General features: G+C 60.6%; 2 protein-coding genes across 2 annotated transcripts in view; one reads left to right on the forward strand and one right to left on the reverse strand.

Annotated features, from left to right (window-relative positions):
• Positions 1–9,502, reverse strand: LOC134433984 (acetylcholinesterase-like). The gene is given in 6 exon segments (XM_063182664.1): positions 1–265; positions 2,051–2,132; positions 2,134–2,218; positions 2,991–3,190; positions 3,192–4,555; positions 9,442–9,502. Coding segments are annotated over 5 exon segments (1,842 nt in total). The 5' UTR covers positions 4,545–4,555; positions 9,442–9,502; the 3' UTR covers positions 1–143.
• Positions 9,050–15,361, forward strand: part of LOC134433983 (mucin-2-like) — an 18,974-nt gene continuing 12,662 nt past the window's right edge. The window contains exons 1-3 of the mRNA XM_063182663.1: positions 9,050–9,068; positions 10,708–10,783; positions 13,175–13,290. Of these exons, the coding sequence (XP_063038733.1) occupies positions 9,050–9,068; positions 10,708–10,783; positions 13,175–13,290 (211 nt within the window). The remainder of the gene's footprint in view (positions 9,069–10,707; positions 10,784–13,174; positions 13,291–15,361) is intronic.

The following is a 15,361-nucleotide window of genomic DNA, read 5'->3' on the forward strand; positions in this document are numbered from 1 at the left end:
TGAATTTTGGGGTGTCCCAGGTGGATTTTGGGGTGGCCTGGGCGGTTTTAGGGTTCCTGGGTGAGGTTTTTTTGGGTTCCTGGATGGATTTTGGGGTGTCCCAGGTGGATTTTGGGGTGTCCCAGGTGGGATTTCGGGGTGCCCTACAGGGGCTGGCAGCGCTCCTGGCGGCTGTAGAGCTCGAATTGGCTCTTCCAGCGCATCATGTACGAGCTCCAGCGGTGAAACTCCAGGCGCCACTGCCGCTCCGCCTCCTCCATGGGGCCTGCGGGGCACCCCGAAACCTCAGATGGGCACCCCAAAAGAATCCCGAAAAAATCCCCAAAAAAAAACCCCAAAAAACCCAAAATGACCCAAAAAAACCCAATAAAACCCCCAATAAAACCCCAATAAAACCACCCGAAATTCCCGGTGCCGCTGCAGCTCCTCCTCCTCCATGGGGCCTGCAGGGCACCCCAAAATCTCAGATGGGCACCCTAAAAACGCCCCCCAAAAACCCCCCAAAAAAAATCCCCGAAAAGATCTCCAAAAAAAGCCCCCAAAAAACCCCAAAACCCCCCAAAAAACCCCAATAAAGCCGCCCAAAATTCCCGGTGCCGCTGCAGCTCCGCCTCCTCCCTGGGGCCTGCGGGGCACCCCGAAATCTCAGATGGGCACCCCAAAAAAATCCCCGAAAAAATCCCCCCCAAAAAAAAAAACCCCAAAACAACCCCAAAAACTCCCCCAAAAATCCCCCAAAAAATCTCAAAAAAAAAAAAAAAAAAAAAAACCCAAAACCCCCAAAAAACCCCAAAAAAACCACCAAAATTCCCAGTGCCGCTGCAGCTCCGCCTCCTCCATGGGGCCTGCAGAGCTCCCAAAATCTGAGATGGGCACCCCAAAAATGTCCCCAAATGTGTCCCCAGATGTCCCCAATGTCCCCAATCCCCCCAGTGTCCCCAATCTCCCAAAGTTCCCAATGTCCCCCAATTTTCCCCTCGATGTCCCCAAATCCCCCAACGTCCCCTTGTGTTCCACTGTCCCCATTGTCCCCAAATGTCCCCCCTGGTGTCCCAGTGTCCCCATCAACCCCAAATGTCCCCATTGTCCCCAAAGTCCTCAATGTCCCTCCGGTGTCCCCAAATGTCCCCAATGTGTCCCCAGTCCCCCCAGGTGTCCCCAAATTCCCGCAATGTCCCCAATGTCCTCCTGTGTCCCCCTGGTGTCCCCCCCAATCCCCCAACATCCCAAATGTCCCCAAATGTCCCCAGTCCCTCCAATGTCCCCCCCACATTCCCGGTGTCCCCAATGTCCCCAAATCCCCCAATGTCCCCAATGACCGCAATGTCCCCAGTGTCCCAGGTGTCCCCAAATGTCCCCAATGTCCCCCAGTCCTCCCAGTGTCCCCAGTGCCCCAAATGTCCCCAGTGTCCCCAGGTGTCCCTGATGTCCCCAATCCCTCCAATGTCCCCAAATCCCCCAAATGTCCCCAAATGTCCCCAATCCCGCAATGTCCTCAAGTCCCACAAATGTCCCCGATGTCCTCAATGTGCCCAATGTCCCCAAATGTCCCCATTGTCCCAAAATGTCCCCAATCCCCCAAAGTCCTCAATGTCCCCCTGATGTCCCCAAATGTTCCCAGTGTCCCCATTGTCCCCCCACATCTCAAATCCTCAATCCCCCCAATGTCCCCCAATGTCCCCAATGTGTCCCCAAATCCCCCAAATGTCCCCAATCCCTGCAATGTCCCCAATGTGTCCCCAATGTCCCCCCATGCCCCCAAATCCCCCAAATGTCCCCAATGTCCCCAACGCCCCAATGTCCTCAATGTCCCCAACGTCCCCAATGTCCTCAATGTCCCCAATGTCCCCAGTGTCCCCAATGTCCCCAATGTCCCCAAATCCTCCCAATCCCCCAATGTCCCCAACGTCCCCAATGTCCTCAAAGTCCCCAACATCCCCAATCCCCTCAAAGTCCCAGTGTCCCCAATGTCCCCAATGTCCCCAATGTCCCCAACGTCCCCAACGTCCCCAACGTCCCCAGTCCCCCCGCTGTCCCCGCTGTCCCTCACCGGTGACGTTGAGCAGTTTGGGCAGGAAGCGCGTCCAGAACGCGCAGGCCTGGGCGCGCAGGCCCTGGGCCACGGCGAGCGGCCCGCGCGTTGAGCCGGGCGTAGCTCTGCCCCGACGCCGTGTAGGACGGCCAGCGCCGCTCGCGCTCCGACGGCTCGTTGGGGTCACTGCCGTGGGGACGGGTCAGACGAGGGTGTCCAACTCAACCCAACCCAACTCAACCCAACTCAGGTCATCCAACTCAATTCATCACAATTCTGCTCAACCCAACTCCTCCAAACTCAACCAAACCTAGCTAAGGGCATCCAACCCAACCCAACTCAACCAAGGGTATCCAACTTAACCCAACCCAACTGAGGGCATGCAACCCAACTCAACCCAACTCAAGCAAGGGTATCCAACTTAACCCAACTCAACCCAACTCAATCCAACCCACCTCAACTCAACCCAACTCAAGCAAGGGTATCCAACTCAACCCAACTCAACCCAACCCAACTCAGCTCAACTCAACCGAGGTCATCCAACTCAATTCATCAGAATTCAACTCAACCCAAGTCATTCAAACTCAATCAAACCCAACTGAGGGCATCCAACCCAACTGAACTCAATTCAACTCAACTCATCAACTCACCCAACCGCAACCAAGTGCATCTAATGCAACTCAACTCATCCCAACCCAACTAAACTCATCCAACTCAACCCAACCAAGGTCATCCAACTCAAGTCATCCAAACTCAACCCATTCCAACCTCAACCCAACCAAGGTCATCCAGCCAACCGATCACAGCTCAACCCAAGCCAAGTCATCCCAACTGAGGTCATCCAACCAAACTCATCGCAACTCAATCCAACCCAACCCAACCCAACTCATCACAACTCAACTCAAGGCAACTCAACCCATCCCGACCCAACCAACCCCAGCCCCATCCCGTGCCGTACCCGGTGCGGGCGAAGTTCCCCCAGTATCTCATGATGCGCCGGCTCAGCGCCTCCTCCTCGGCCGTGTAGTTGAGCCCGGGGTTGAGCGGCTGCCCGAACACGAACTCGATCTCGTAGCCGTGCGGCACGCCCATCCACGGCGGCCACAGCAGGTTGGACGCGCGGTGATCGAACAGGTAGGCGAAAACCGTCCCGCCCGCGCTCGGCCCAGCGCTGGGCGAAGTGCATCAGCGGGCACACCACGTTGTGGTCGCCCACGATGTCGTCCAGCGCCTCGCGGTTCTTCACCGGGTTGTCCTGGTCCAGCCAGTCGGTGTACTGCAGCACCACGGCCTCGGCCGCCAGCTCGTTGGCCTGCGGCACGCCGAGCCGCACGCCGCCCAGGAACTCCTCGCGGCTGATCAGGCTCTCGTTGTCCTTGCCGAAGCCCGGCACGCCGTACACCAGGAAATAGGTGCCCTCGTCCTGCACGGCGCCCAGCAGCACCTCGGCCTCGGCGCGGCCCGGCGCGGCCAGCAGCGCCTCGGGCGTGTCGGCCAGGAACTCGCCGTCCACCACGGGCACGAAGGCGAAGCGGAACACGCCCTGCTGGGGCAGCACGGCCGCCTCGTGCTCCACCAGCCGCGGCGGCGGCGCGGCGCGCAGGCACGACAGCAGCTCCGTCTCGTTGGTCACCGCGCCGCCCGCGCCCGCGCCGCCGCACCCCACCAGCCGGCCCAGCCGCGCCGCCCGGCGCCGGCCCTCGGCGGCGCCCACCGTGGCCCAGGGGCCGTTGGGCGAGCCGCTCTGCAGCACGGCGCGGCGGAACAGGCCCCGGCTGCCCCCCGAGAGCAGGTGCAGCCCCGCCGAGGCCGCGCCGGCGCTCTCGCCGAACAGCGTCACCGCGCCGGGGTCGCCGCCGAACGCCGCGATGTTGGCCTGCACCCAGCGCAGCGCCAGCCGCTGGTCCAGCAAGCCGACGTTGCCCGGCGCCTCGGGGTGACCCGGCAGGGCCAGGAAGCCCAGCGCGCCCACGCGGTAATTCATGGAGACCACCAGCACGCCCTCGGCCGCGGCGAGGAACCGCCCGTCGTAGACGTCCAGCGAGGCGGCGCCGCTGTAGAAGCCGCCGCCGTAGATCCACACCAGCACCGGCGCCGGCGTTTCGGGGCGCGGCGCCGGCGCCCAGATGTTGAGGTACAGGCAGTCCTCGCTCATCTCGCGGTTGGGGTTCCACATCTCGGAGCCGCCGAAGCCGGGGAACATGGTGTCCACGGGCTGGAAGCAGGCGTGCGGGTGGGAGAGGGCGTCCAGGACCCCTCCCCAGGGCCGGGCGGGGCGCGGCGGCGCGAAGCGCAGGGGGCCCACGGGGGGCTCGGCGTAGGGGATGCCCAGGAAGGCGGCGGCGAGCGAGGAGGGGCCGGCGGCGACGTGGAAGCCGCGGACGGAGCCGGAGGAGGTGGAGACCAGCAGGTCGTCGGAGGGGGCGGCGGGGGAAATTGGGGAGGGGGCGAGGAGGAGGAGGAGGAGGAGGAGGGGGGGGCAGGGGGGCGGTGGGGATGGGCGACCCCCCATGGCGGCGGAGGCTGCGGAGAGAGAGAGAGAAATTGGGGGGTTAACGGGGGGGCTTGGGGGGGTCGCTGAGGGGTGGGAGATGGGGAGGGGTCCCAAATTGGGTGGGAGTTGGGGAGGGGGTCCGCAGTTGGGGAGGGGTCCCAAATTGGGGGGGGTGGGAGTTGGGGAGGGGGTGGGAGATGGGGAGGGGTCCTAAATTTGGGTGGGTGGGAGTTGGGGAGGGGGTCCGCAGTTGGTGAGGGGTCCCAAATTGGGGTGGGTGGGAGTTGGGGAGGGGGTGGGAGATGGGGAGGGGTCCCAAATTGGGTGGGAGTTGGGGAGGGGGTCCACAGTTGGGGAGGGGTCCTAAATTGGGGTGGGTGGGAGTTGGGGAGGGGGTCCGCAGTTGGGGAGGGGTCCTAAATTGGGGTGGGAGTTGGGGAGGGGGTCCGCAGTTGGGGAGGGGTCCCAAATTGGGGTGGGTGGGAGTTGGGGAGGGGGTGGGAGATGAGGAGGGGTCCCAAATTGGGGTGGGTGGGAGTTGGGGAGGGGGTGGGAGATGAGGAGGGGTCCCAAATTGGGGGTGGGTGGGAGTTGGGGAGGGGTCCACAGTTGGGGAGGGGTCCTAAATTGGGGTGGGTGGGAGTTGGGGAGGGGGTCCGCAGTTGGGGAGGGGTCCCAAATTGGGGTGGGTGGGAGTTGGGGAGGGGGTGGGAGATGGGGAGGGGTCCCAAATTGGGTGGAGTTGGGGAGGGGGTCCGCAGTTTGGGAGGGGTCCCAAATTGGGGTGGGAGTTGGGGGAGGGGTCTCCATTTGGGGAGGGGTCCCAAATTGGGGTGGGTGGGAGTTGGGGAGGGGGTCCACAGTTGGGGAGGGGTCCTAAATTGGGGTGGGTGGGAGTTGGGAAGGGGGTCCGCAGTTGGGGAGGGGTCCCAAATTGGGGTGGGAGTTGGGGAGGGGGTCCGCAGCTGGGGAGGGGTCCCAAATTGGGGTGGGTGGGAGTTGGGGAGGGGGTGGGAGATGAGGAGGGGTCCCAAATTGGGGTGGGTGGGAGTTGGGGAGGGGTCTCCATTTGGGGAGGGGTCCCAAATTGGGGTGGGTGGGAGTTGGGGAGGGGTCTCCGTTTCAGGGGGATTTGGGGGGTCCCCGATTGCGCAGGGGATGTCCAAGTGGGTGGGAGTTGAGAAGGGGGCCTCATTTTGGGTGGAATTTGGGGAGGGGGCTCATTTTGGAAGGGATTTGGGGGTCAGCAGGGGGTTTGGGTGTGTCCTCTCATGGTGAGGAGTGGGTGGGAGCTGGGGAGGGGTCTCCAATTGGGGTGGGAATTGGGGAGGGGGTCTCCGTTTGGGTGGGAGTTGGGGAGGGGTCCCCATTTGGGGAGGGGTCACAAATTGGGAGAGGTCACCATTGGGTGGGATTTGGGGGTCACTGTGGGTGAGGAGGGGGTGGGAGTTGGGGAGGGGTCTCCATTTGGGGGGATTTGGGGGAGGTCCCCAATTGGGTAGGGGGTCCCCAGTTCATTGGGATTTGGGGGGGGGTCCCAAATTGGGTGGGGATTTGGGGAGGGGGCTCATTTTTAGGGGGGGGGGGGATTTGTGGAGGGGTCCCGAATTAGAGTGGGGAATTGGGGAGGGGTCCCCAGTCGGGTCGAGGTCCCAAATTGGGGGGCATTTGTGGGGGTTCTCCATTTGGGGAGGGGTCTCCATTTGGGTGGGAGGTGGGGAGGGGGTCCCAAATTGGGGAGGGATTTGGGGGGGGGGGTCTCCAATTGTGGGAGGGGTCCCAAACTGGGGGGACTTGGGGAGGGGTCCGCATTTGAGTGGGGGGGAGGGGTCCCCAATTGGGTTGGATTTGGGAGGGGTCCCCATTTTGGGGAGGGGGGGGTTCCCCTTTTGGGTGAGATATGGGGGGGGGGTCCCAAATTGGGTGAGATTTGGGGAGGGGGCTCCATTTGGGTGGAATTTGGGGAGGGGGTTTGGGGGTGTCCCCCCCTCCCAAAACTCATCATGAACCCCCCCCACCCCCCCTCCACCCCGTTCCATTTTTGGGGGGTTTGGGACCCCTCCCCAATTTATCCCAGTTTATATCCCAGTTGATCCCAGAGACCCCTCCCCAATTTATCCCAGTTTATCCCAGTTGATCCAGAGACCCCTCCCCAATTTATCCCAGTTTATCCCAGGGACCCCTCCCCAATTTATCCCAATTTATCCCAGTGCCCCCCCCCAGGGACCCCTCCCCAATTTATCCCAGATTATCCCAGTTGATCCCAGGGACCCCTCCCCAGTTTATCCCAGTCCCTCCCAGGGACCCCTCCCCAATTTATCCCAGTCCCTCCCAGTTTATCCCAGTGCCCCTCTCCCCCATAGAGACCCCTCCCCAGTTTATCCCACTTGATCCCAGGGACCCCTCCCCAGTTTATCCCAGTCCCTCCCAGGGACCCCTCCCCAATTTATCCCAGTTTATCCCAGGGACCCCTCCCCAATTTATCCCAATTTATCCAGTCCCTCCCAGGGACCTCTCCCCAATTTATCCCAGTTGATCCCAGGGACCCCTCCCCAATTTATCCCAGTTTATCCCAGTTTATCCCAGGGCCCCCTCCCCAATTTATCCCAGTTTTATCCCAGTTTATCCCAGGGACCCCTCCCCAATTTATCCCAGTTGATCTCAGGGACCCCTCCCCAATTTATCCCAGTTTATCCCAGTGCCCCCCCCCAGGGACCCCTCCCCCAATTTATCCCAATTTATCCCAATTGATCCCAGGACCCCTCCCAATTTATCCCAGTTTATCCCAGTTGATCCCAGGGACCCCTCCCCAATTTATCCCAGTTTATCCCAGTTGATCCCAGGGACCCCTCCCCAATTTATCCCAGTTTATCCCAGTTTATCCCAGGGACCCCCTCCCCAATTTATCCCAGTTGATCTCAGGGACCCCTCCCCAATTTATCCCAGTTTATCCCAGTGCCCCCCCCCAGGGACCCCTCCCCAATTTATCCCAATTTATCCCAGTTGATCCAGGGACCCCTCCCCAATTTATCCCAGTTTATCCCAGTGCCCCCCCCCAGGGACCCCTCCCAATTTATCCAATTTATCCCAGTTGATCCCAGGGACCCCTCCCCAATTTATCCCAATTTATCCCAGTTGATCCCAGAGACCCCTCCCCAATTTATCCCAGTTTATCCCAGTTGATCCCAGGGACCCCTCCCCAATTTATCCCAGTTTATCCCAGTTTATCCCAGCGCCCTCCCCCCTCCCCCCCCCCCCCCCCCCCAGGGACCCCTCCCCCCCCTGCCCCCGCCCCTCCCCCCCTTGGGCAGGTGCTGGGTCCCAAAATAGAAACAAAAATCCCGAACGGAAATGGGGGAGGGGCGCGGGGGGGGGGAGGGGAGGGGGGGCACGGGGGGGACCCCGACCCTGCACAGCCATGGGGACCCCTCCCCAAAATCCCCCATAGGGACCCCTCCCTAAATAAACCCCCTATAGAGACCCCTCCCCAAAATCCCATATAGGGACCCCTCCCCAAAATCCCATATAGGGGACCCCTCCCCAAAATCCCATATAGGGACCCTCCCCAAATAAACCCCCATAGAGACCCCTCCCCAAAATCCCCCATAGGGACCCCTCCCCAAATAAATCCCATATAGGGACCCCGCCCCAAATAAATCCCATATAGAGACCCCTCCCCAAATAAACCCCCTATAGAGACCCCGCCCCAAAATCCCATATAGGGACCCCTCCCAAATAAATCCCATATAGAGACCCCTCCCCAAATCAATCCCCTATAGGGACCCCTCCCTAAATAAACCCCCTATAGAGACCCCTCCCCAAAATCCCATATAGGGACCCCTCCCCAAATAAATCCCATATAGAGACCCCTCCCCAAAATCCCATATAGAGGACCCCTCCCCAAATAAAACCCCCTATAGAGACCCCTCCCCAAAATCCCATATAGGGACCCCTCCCCCAAAATCCATATAGAGACCCCTCCCTAAATAAACCCCCTATAGAGACCCCTCCCCAAAATCCCATATAGGGACCCCTCCCCAAAATCCCATATAGAGACCCCTCCCCAAATAAACCCCCTATAGAGACCCTTCCCCAAATCAATCCCCTATAGGGACCCCTCCCCAAATCAATCCCCTATAGGGACCCCTCCCCAAATAAACCCCCTATAGAGACCCCTCCCCAAATAAATCCCATATAGGGACCCCTCCCCAAATAAACCCCCTATAGAGACCCCTCCCCAAATAAACCCCCTATAGAGACCCCTCCCCAAAATCCCATATAGGGACCCCTCCCCAAAATCCCATATAGGGACCCCTCCCCAAATCAATCCCCTATAGAGACCCCTCCCCAAATCCCCCATAGATCCATGGAGACCCCTCCCCAAATCAATCCCCCATAGAGACCCCTCCCCCAATCCCCCATAGATCCGTAGGGACCCCTCCCCAAATTCCCTATGGCGACCCCTCCCCCACCCAGCCCCGCCCCAAAATGGTACCCGGGGGTGGGGGAGGGGAGGAGGGGCGATGTGGGGAAGGGTCTCAGGTGGGGGGGGGAGGGGCAATGGGGGGGGGGTCCCAAAGGTGGGGGAAGGGCGATGGGGGGGGGGGGGGGTCACAGGTGTGGGGGGAGGGGCAATGGGGGGGGAGGGATGGGGGGGGGTGTCTCGGGTGGGGGAGGGGCCATTATGGGGGTGGGGGGGGGGTCCCGAGGGTGGGGGGAGGGGCGATGGTGTGGGGGGGGGGTCTCAGGTGTGTGTGGGGGTGGGGGGGGGGCGGTGTTGGGGCCTCGTCGGATGGAGCGAGATCGTTAAAAGGGGGGGGGGGGGGGACGATGGGGAGGGGTCGCGGGGTGGGGGATGGGTGGGTGGGTGGGTGGGGGGTGGTCGCGGGGGTGTGGGGGGAGGGGCGGCACCGACCCCCTCGCGCTCCTCGCGTTCTCTCCCGGCCTCGCTCCGGCTCCGGCGTCTGGAAAATACCGGGGGGGGGGGGGGGGGGATGGGGGGGGGGGGTGGGGGAGGGGTGGGGGAGGGGCGGCCTTAAATTGGGGGGGGGGGGGTGGGGGGGGGAGGGGCGGCTCCTTTGGCCCCTCCCCCTCCTGCGGCATCGCTGCCCCTCCCCCCACCCCCGCGAGAGCCGGGAAAAAGGGGGAGGGGGGGGATGGGAGAGGATGAGGAGGAGGAGGATGAGGAGGATGCGCTGCCCAACCCCCACCCCGGGAGGGGATTTTTGGGGGGGGATTTCAAGGAAATTTTGGGGATTTTTAAAAGGGAAATTTTGGGGGAATTTAAGGAAATTTTAGGGGGATTTTTAGGGATTTTTGGGGGGCATTTCAAGGAAATTTTGGGGATTTTTAAAGGGAAATTTTGGGGGAATTTAAGGAAATTTTAGGGGGATTTTTAGGGGATTTTTGGGGGGGATTTCAAGGAAATTTTGGGGATTTTTAAAAGGGAAATTTTGGGGGAATTTAAGGAAATTTTAGGGGATTTTGAGGGGATTTTTGGGGGGGATTTCAAGGAAATTTTGGGGATTTTTAAAAGGGAAATTTGGGGGGAATTTTTGGGGAATTTAAGGAAATTTTAGGGGGATTTTGAGGGGATTTTTGGGGGGGATTTTTTGGGGGAAGTTCAAGGAAATTTTGGGGATTTTTAAAAGGGAAATTTGGAGGGAATTTTTGGGGAATTTAAGGAAATTTTAGGGGGATTTTGAGGGGATTTTTGGGGGGATTTCAAGGGGATTTCAAGGAAGTTTTGGGGAGAAGTTTGGGGGAATTTTTGGGGGCGATGTGGAGGAATTTCGGGAAATTATGGGGGATATTTTACAGAATTTTAGGGGGATTTTGGGGGGAATTTTGGGGAATTTTAAGGACATTTTGAGGAATTTGGGAGGAATTTTTAACAACCTGGGAGAAATTCGGGGGGTTTGGGGGAATTTGGGGTAATTTTAGGGGAATTTTGGGGAATTTGGGGGGACTTTTAGGGGAATTTTAAGGAAATTTGGGGGGAATTTTGGGGGAATTTTAAGGAAATTTAGGGGGGATTTTAGGGAATTTTGGGGAGATTTTAGGGGAACTTTGGAGGAATTTTAGGGGAATTTTGGGGCAGTTTTGGGGAATTTTGGGGCAATTCCTGCCCTCCCCAGGTGTGTCCGTCTGTCCCCAGGTGTGTCCCCTCCCCCCCCCCCAGGTGTCCCTCTCGTGTCGCGGTTCCCGCCGCTGACGTGTCCGCACGTCTGTCCCCAGGCGTGTCCGTCTGTCCCCAGGTGTGGCCCCAGGTGTGCCCAGGTGTGGCCCCGCCCCCTTCCCTGCTCCGCCGGCCAAGGGTCGCGCGCCCCTCCCCCCATTGGCTGGCGCGGGCGGTGACGTCACGGGGGAAAGCCCCGGGGAGACACCGGGAGAGACTGGGATGGAACTGGGATAGACTGGGAGGGAACTGGATTGAACTGGGATTGAACTGGGATGGACTGGGATGGACTGGGACGGACTGGGAGGGAACTGGGATTGAACTGGGATAGACTGGGATGGAGTGGGATGGACTGGGATGAACTGGGATAGACTGGGATGGACTGGGAGGGAACTGGGATTGAACTGGGATGGACTGGGATGGACTGGGACGGACTGGGATAGACTGGGATGGACTGGGAGGGAACTGGGATTGAACTGGGAGGGAACTGGGATTGAACTGGGATAGACTGGGATAGACTGGGATGGACTGGGATGAACTGGATGTACTGGGATGGACTGGGATAAACTGGGAGGGACTGGGACGGACTGGGATGAACTGGGAGGGAATTGGGAGGGAACTGGGACATACTGGGAGGGCACTGGATGGACTGGGATGGACTGGGACGGACTCGGAGAGACTGAGAGGGTACTGGATGTACTGGGATAAACTGGGACGTACTGGGATGGACTGGGACAGACTGGGATGTACTGGGAGGGAATTGGGAGGGAACTGGGACATACTGGGAGGGCACTGGGATGGACTGGGATGGACTGGGACGGACTCGGAGAGACTGAGAGGGTACTGGATGTACTGGGATAAACTGGGATGGACTGGGACGTACTGGGATGGACTGGGACAGACTGGGATGTACTGGGAGGGACTGGGAGGGACTGAGAGGGTACTGGGATAAACTGGGATGGACTGGGACGTACTGGGATGGACTGGGACGGACTGGGAGAGACTGAGAGGGTACAGGGGTGTACTGGGATAAACTGGGATGGACTGGGAGGGTACTGGGACACGCTGACTTTATGGATCTCGGTGCCACCTCCCTGTCCCCACCAATCCCGATGTCCCCTCCTGCCCCCGTCCCCATGTGCCCCGTGGACCTCGGTGCCACCCCAATGTCCCCACCCCAATGTCCCCACTGATCTTGGTGCCACCTCCATGTCCCCATCCCAATGTCCCCATCTCCGTGTCCCCATGGATCTCGGTGCCACCCCAATGTCCCCATCTCCATGTCCCCATCAATCCTGGTGCCACCCCAATGTCCCCACCCCCAATGTCCCCACTGTTCTCGGTGCCACCCCAGTGTCCCCATCAATCCTGGTGCCACCTCCATGTCCCCATTCCCATGTTCCCATGGACCTCGGTGCCACCCCAGTGTTCCCATGGATCTTGGTGCCACCCCAATGTCCCCACCCCAATGTCCCCGTGGATCTCAATGCCACCCCAATGTCCCCATCTCCATGTCCCCACCAATCCCGATGTCCCCACGGATCTCGGTGCCACCTTCATGTCCTCACAGATCTTGGTGCCACCCCAATGTCCCCACCCCAATGTCCCCACCCCAATGTCCCCATGGATCTCGGTGCCACCCCAATGTCCCCACCTCAATGTCCCCACCCCAATGTCCCCATCAATCCTGGTGCCACCCCAATGTCCCCACTGATCTCGGTGCCACCCCAGTGTCCCCATCAATCCTGGTGCCACCCCAATGTCCCCATCTCCATGTTCCCATGGACCTCGGTGCCACCTCAATGTCCCCATTCCCATGTTCCCACTGATCTCGGTGCCACCTCCATGTCCCCATCTCAATGTCCCCACCCCAATGTCCCCACCCCAATGTCGCCATGGATCTCAGTGCCACCCCAATGTCCCCATCAATCCTGGTACCACCTCCATGTCCCCATCCCCGTGTCCCCATGGATCTCGGTGCCACCTCCATGTCCCCACCCCAATGTCCCCACTGATCTCGGTGCCACCTCCATGTCCCCATTCCCATGTTCCCACAGATCTCGGTGCCACCTCCATGTCCCCATCTCAATGTCCCCACCCCAATGTCCCCACTGATCTTGGTGCCACCCCAATGTCCCCACCCCAATGTCCCCATCAATCCTGGTGCCACCTCCATGTCCCCATCCCCGTGTCCCCATGGATCTCGGTGCCACCTCAATGTCCCCATTCCCATGTCCCCACAGATCTCGGTGCCACCCCAGTGTCCCCTCCCTGTCCCCCCCTCTGTCCCCACGCGGTGACACCGCCGCTGGAGGAAGCTCCGATCGGGGCGCGGCCGCCGCATTCTCCGGCTCTGTGTCACCGCCTGTGCCACCCGTGCGTGTCACCCGGGCGTGCCACCCCCCACCCACCCACCCACCCGCGTGGGGACAAAGGTCCGGGGCCACCCCCCGCCCGTCCCCCTCCCCAGCCCAGATATTGTCACTGTCACCGCCGGCGCCGGCCCCACTTGGGGACGGGACGTGGCCGCGGCCATGGGGGGGACGCGAGGGACGGTGCTGGTGGCCCTGAGCTGCGCCATCGCAGGTGAGGGGACACGGGGACAGAGGGACAGGGGGACAGGGGGACAGGGGGACGGTCCTGGTGGTGGTCACCTGCTGGTTCCTCACTTGTGCCATCGCAGGTGAGGGGACACGGGGACACCGGGACAGTGGGACAGCAGGAGGGACATTGGGACGGTCCTGGTGGTGGTCACCTGGTGGCCATCACAGGTGAGGATGGACAGGGGGACACGGGGACAGAGGGACAGCGGGAGGGGACGGGGGGACACGAGGGATGGTGCTGGTGGCCCTGAGCTGCGCCATCGCAGGTGAGCAGGGACACGGGGACAGAGGGACATCGGGAGGGACATTGGGATGGTCCTGGTGGTGGTCACCTGGTGGTGGTCACTTGCTGGTTCCTCACTTGTGCCACCACAGGTGAGGGGACACAGGGACAGCAGGAGGGACATTGGGACGGTCCTGGTGATGGTCACCTGGCGATGGTCACCTGGTGGTGGTCACCTGGCGATGGTCACCTGGCGATGGTCACCTGGTGGTGGTCACCTGGTGATGGTCACCTGGCGATGGTCACCTGGTGGTTCCTCACTTGTGCCACCACAGGTGAGGGGACACGGGGACAGCGGGAGGGACATTGGGACAGTCCTGGTGGTGGTCACCTGGTGGCCATCACAGGTGAGGATGGACAGGGGGACACGGGGACAGAGGGACAGCGGGAGGGGACGGGGGGACGCGAGGGGCGGTGCTGGTGGCCCTGAGCTGCGCCATCGCAGGTGAGCAGGGACACGGGGACAGAGGGACATTGGGAGGGACATTGGGATGGTCCTGGTGGTGGTCACCTGGCGATGGTCACCTGGTGATGGTCACTTGCTGGTTCCTCACTTGTGCCACCACCGGTGAGGGGACACAGGGACAGTGGGACAGGGGGACATTGGGACGGTCCTGGCGATGGTCACCTGGCGATGGTCACCTGGCGATGGTCACCTGGTGGTGGTCACCTGGCGATGGTCACCTGGTGGTGGTCACCTGGTGGTGGTCACCTGGTGGTTCCTCACTTGTGCCACCACAGGTGAGGGGACACGGGGACAGTGGGAGGGACATTGGGACGGTCCTGGTGGTGGTCACCTGGTGATGGTCACCTGGCGATGGTCACCTGGTGGTGGTCACCTGGTGGTGGTCACTTGCTGGTTCCTCACTTGTGCCACCACAGGTGAGGGGACACAGGGACAGCAGGAGGGACATTGGGACGGTCCTGGTGATGGTCACCTGGTGGTGGTCACCTGGTGGTGGTCACCTGGCGATGGTCACCTGGTGATGGTCACCTGGTGGTGGTCACCTGGTGGTGGTCACCTGGCGATGGTCACCTGGTGATGGTCACCTGGTGGTGGTCACCTGGTGATGGTCACCTGGTGATGGTCACCTGGTGGTGGTCACCTGGTGATGGTCACCTGGTGGTGGTCACCTGGTGGTGGTCACCTGGTGGCGAGGAGGAGGAGGAGGAGGGTGAAGAAGAGGACGATGAGGAAAAGGAGGGTGAAGAAGAGGAAGAGGAGGATGAAGAGGAGGAGGAGGAGGAGGATGGTGGGGACAGGGGGATGAGAATGAGGAGGAGGAGGAGGGTGAAGAAGAGGATGAAGTAAAGGAGGGTGAAGAAGAGGAGGATGAGGAGGATGAAGGAAAGGAGGAGGAAGAAGAGGAGGATGAGGAGGAGGAATTGGGGTGGGAGAGGTTTGAGGGGTTCAGATCTGAAGGTCCTGGAGGAGGAGGAGGACGAAGATGAAGGGGAGGAAGAAGAGGAAGAGGAGGAGCTGGGGTTGGAGAGGTTCCATGGTCTGAAGGGGCCGGAGGAGGAAGAGGAGGATGAAGACGAGGAGGAGGAGGAGGATGGTGGGGACAGGTAGGAGGGGGTGGGGGGGTGAGGGTGAGGAGGAGGAGGAGGATGAAGAAGAGGATGAAGAAAAGGAGGGTGAAGAAGAAGAGGAGGAGGAGGATGAAGAAGAGGAAGACGATGATGATGAAGAGCAGGAGGAACTGGGGTTGGGAGGGGTCCATGATCTGAAGGTCATGGAGGAGGAAGAGGAGGAAGAGGAGGATGAAGA

This window comes from Melospiza melodia, unplaced genomic scaffold, assembly GCF_035770615.1.
Source record: "Melospiza melodia melodia isolate bMelMel2 unplaced genomic scaffold, bMelMel2.pri scaffold_289, whole genome shotgun sequence".
NCBI classification, from domain to species: domain Eukaryota; kingdom Metazoa; phylum Chordata; class Aves; order Passeriformes; family Passerellidae; genus Melospiza; species Melospiza melodia.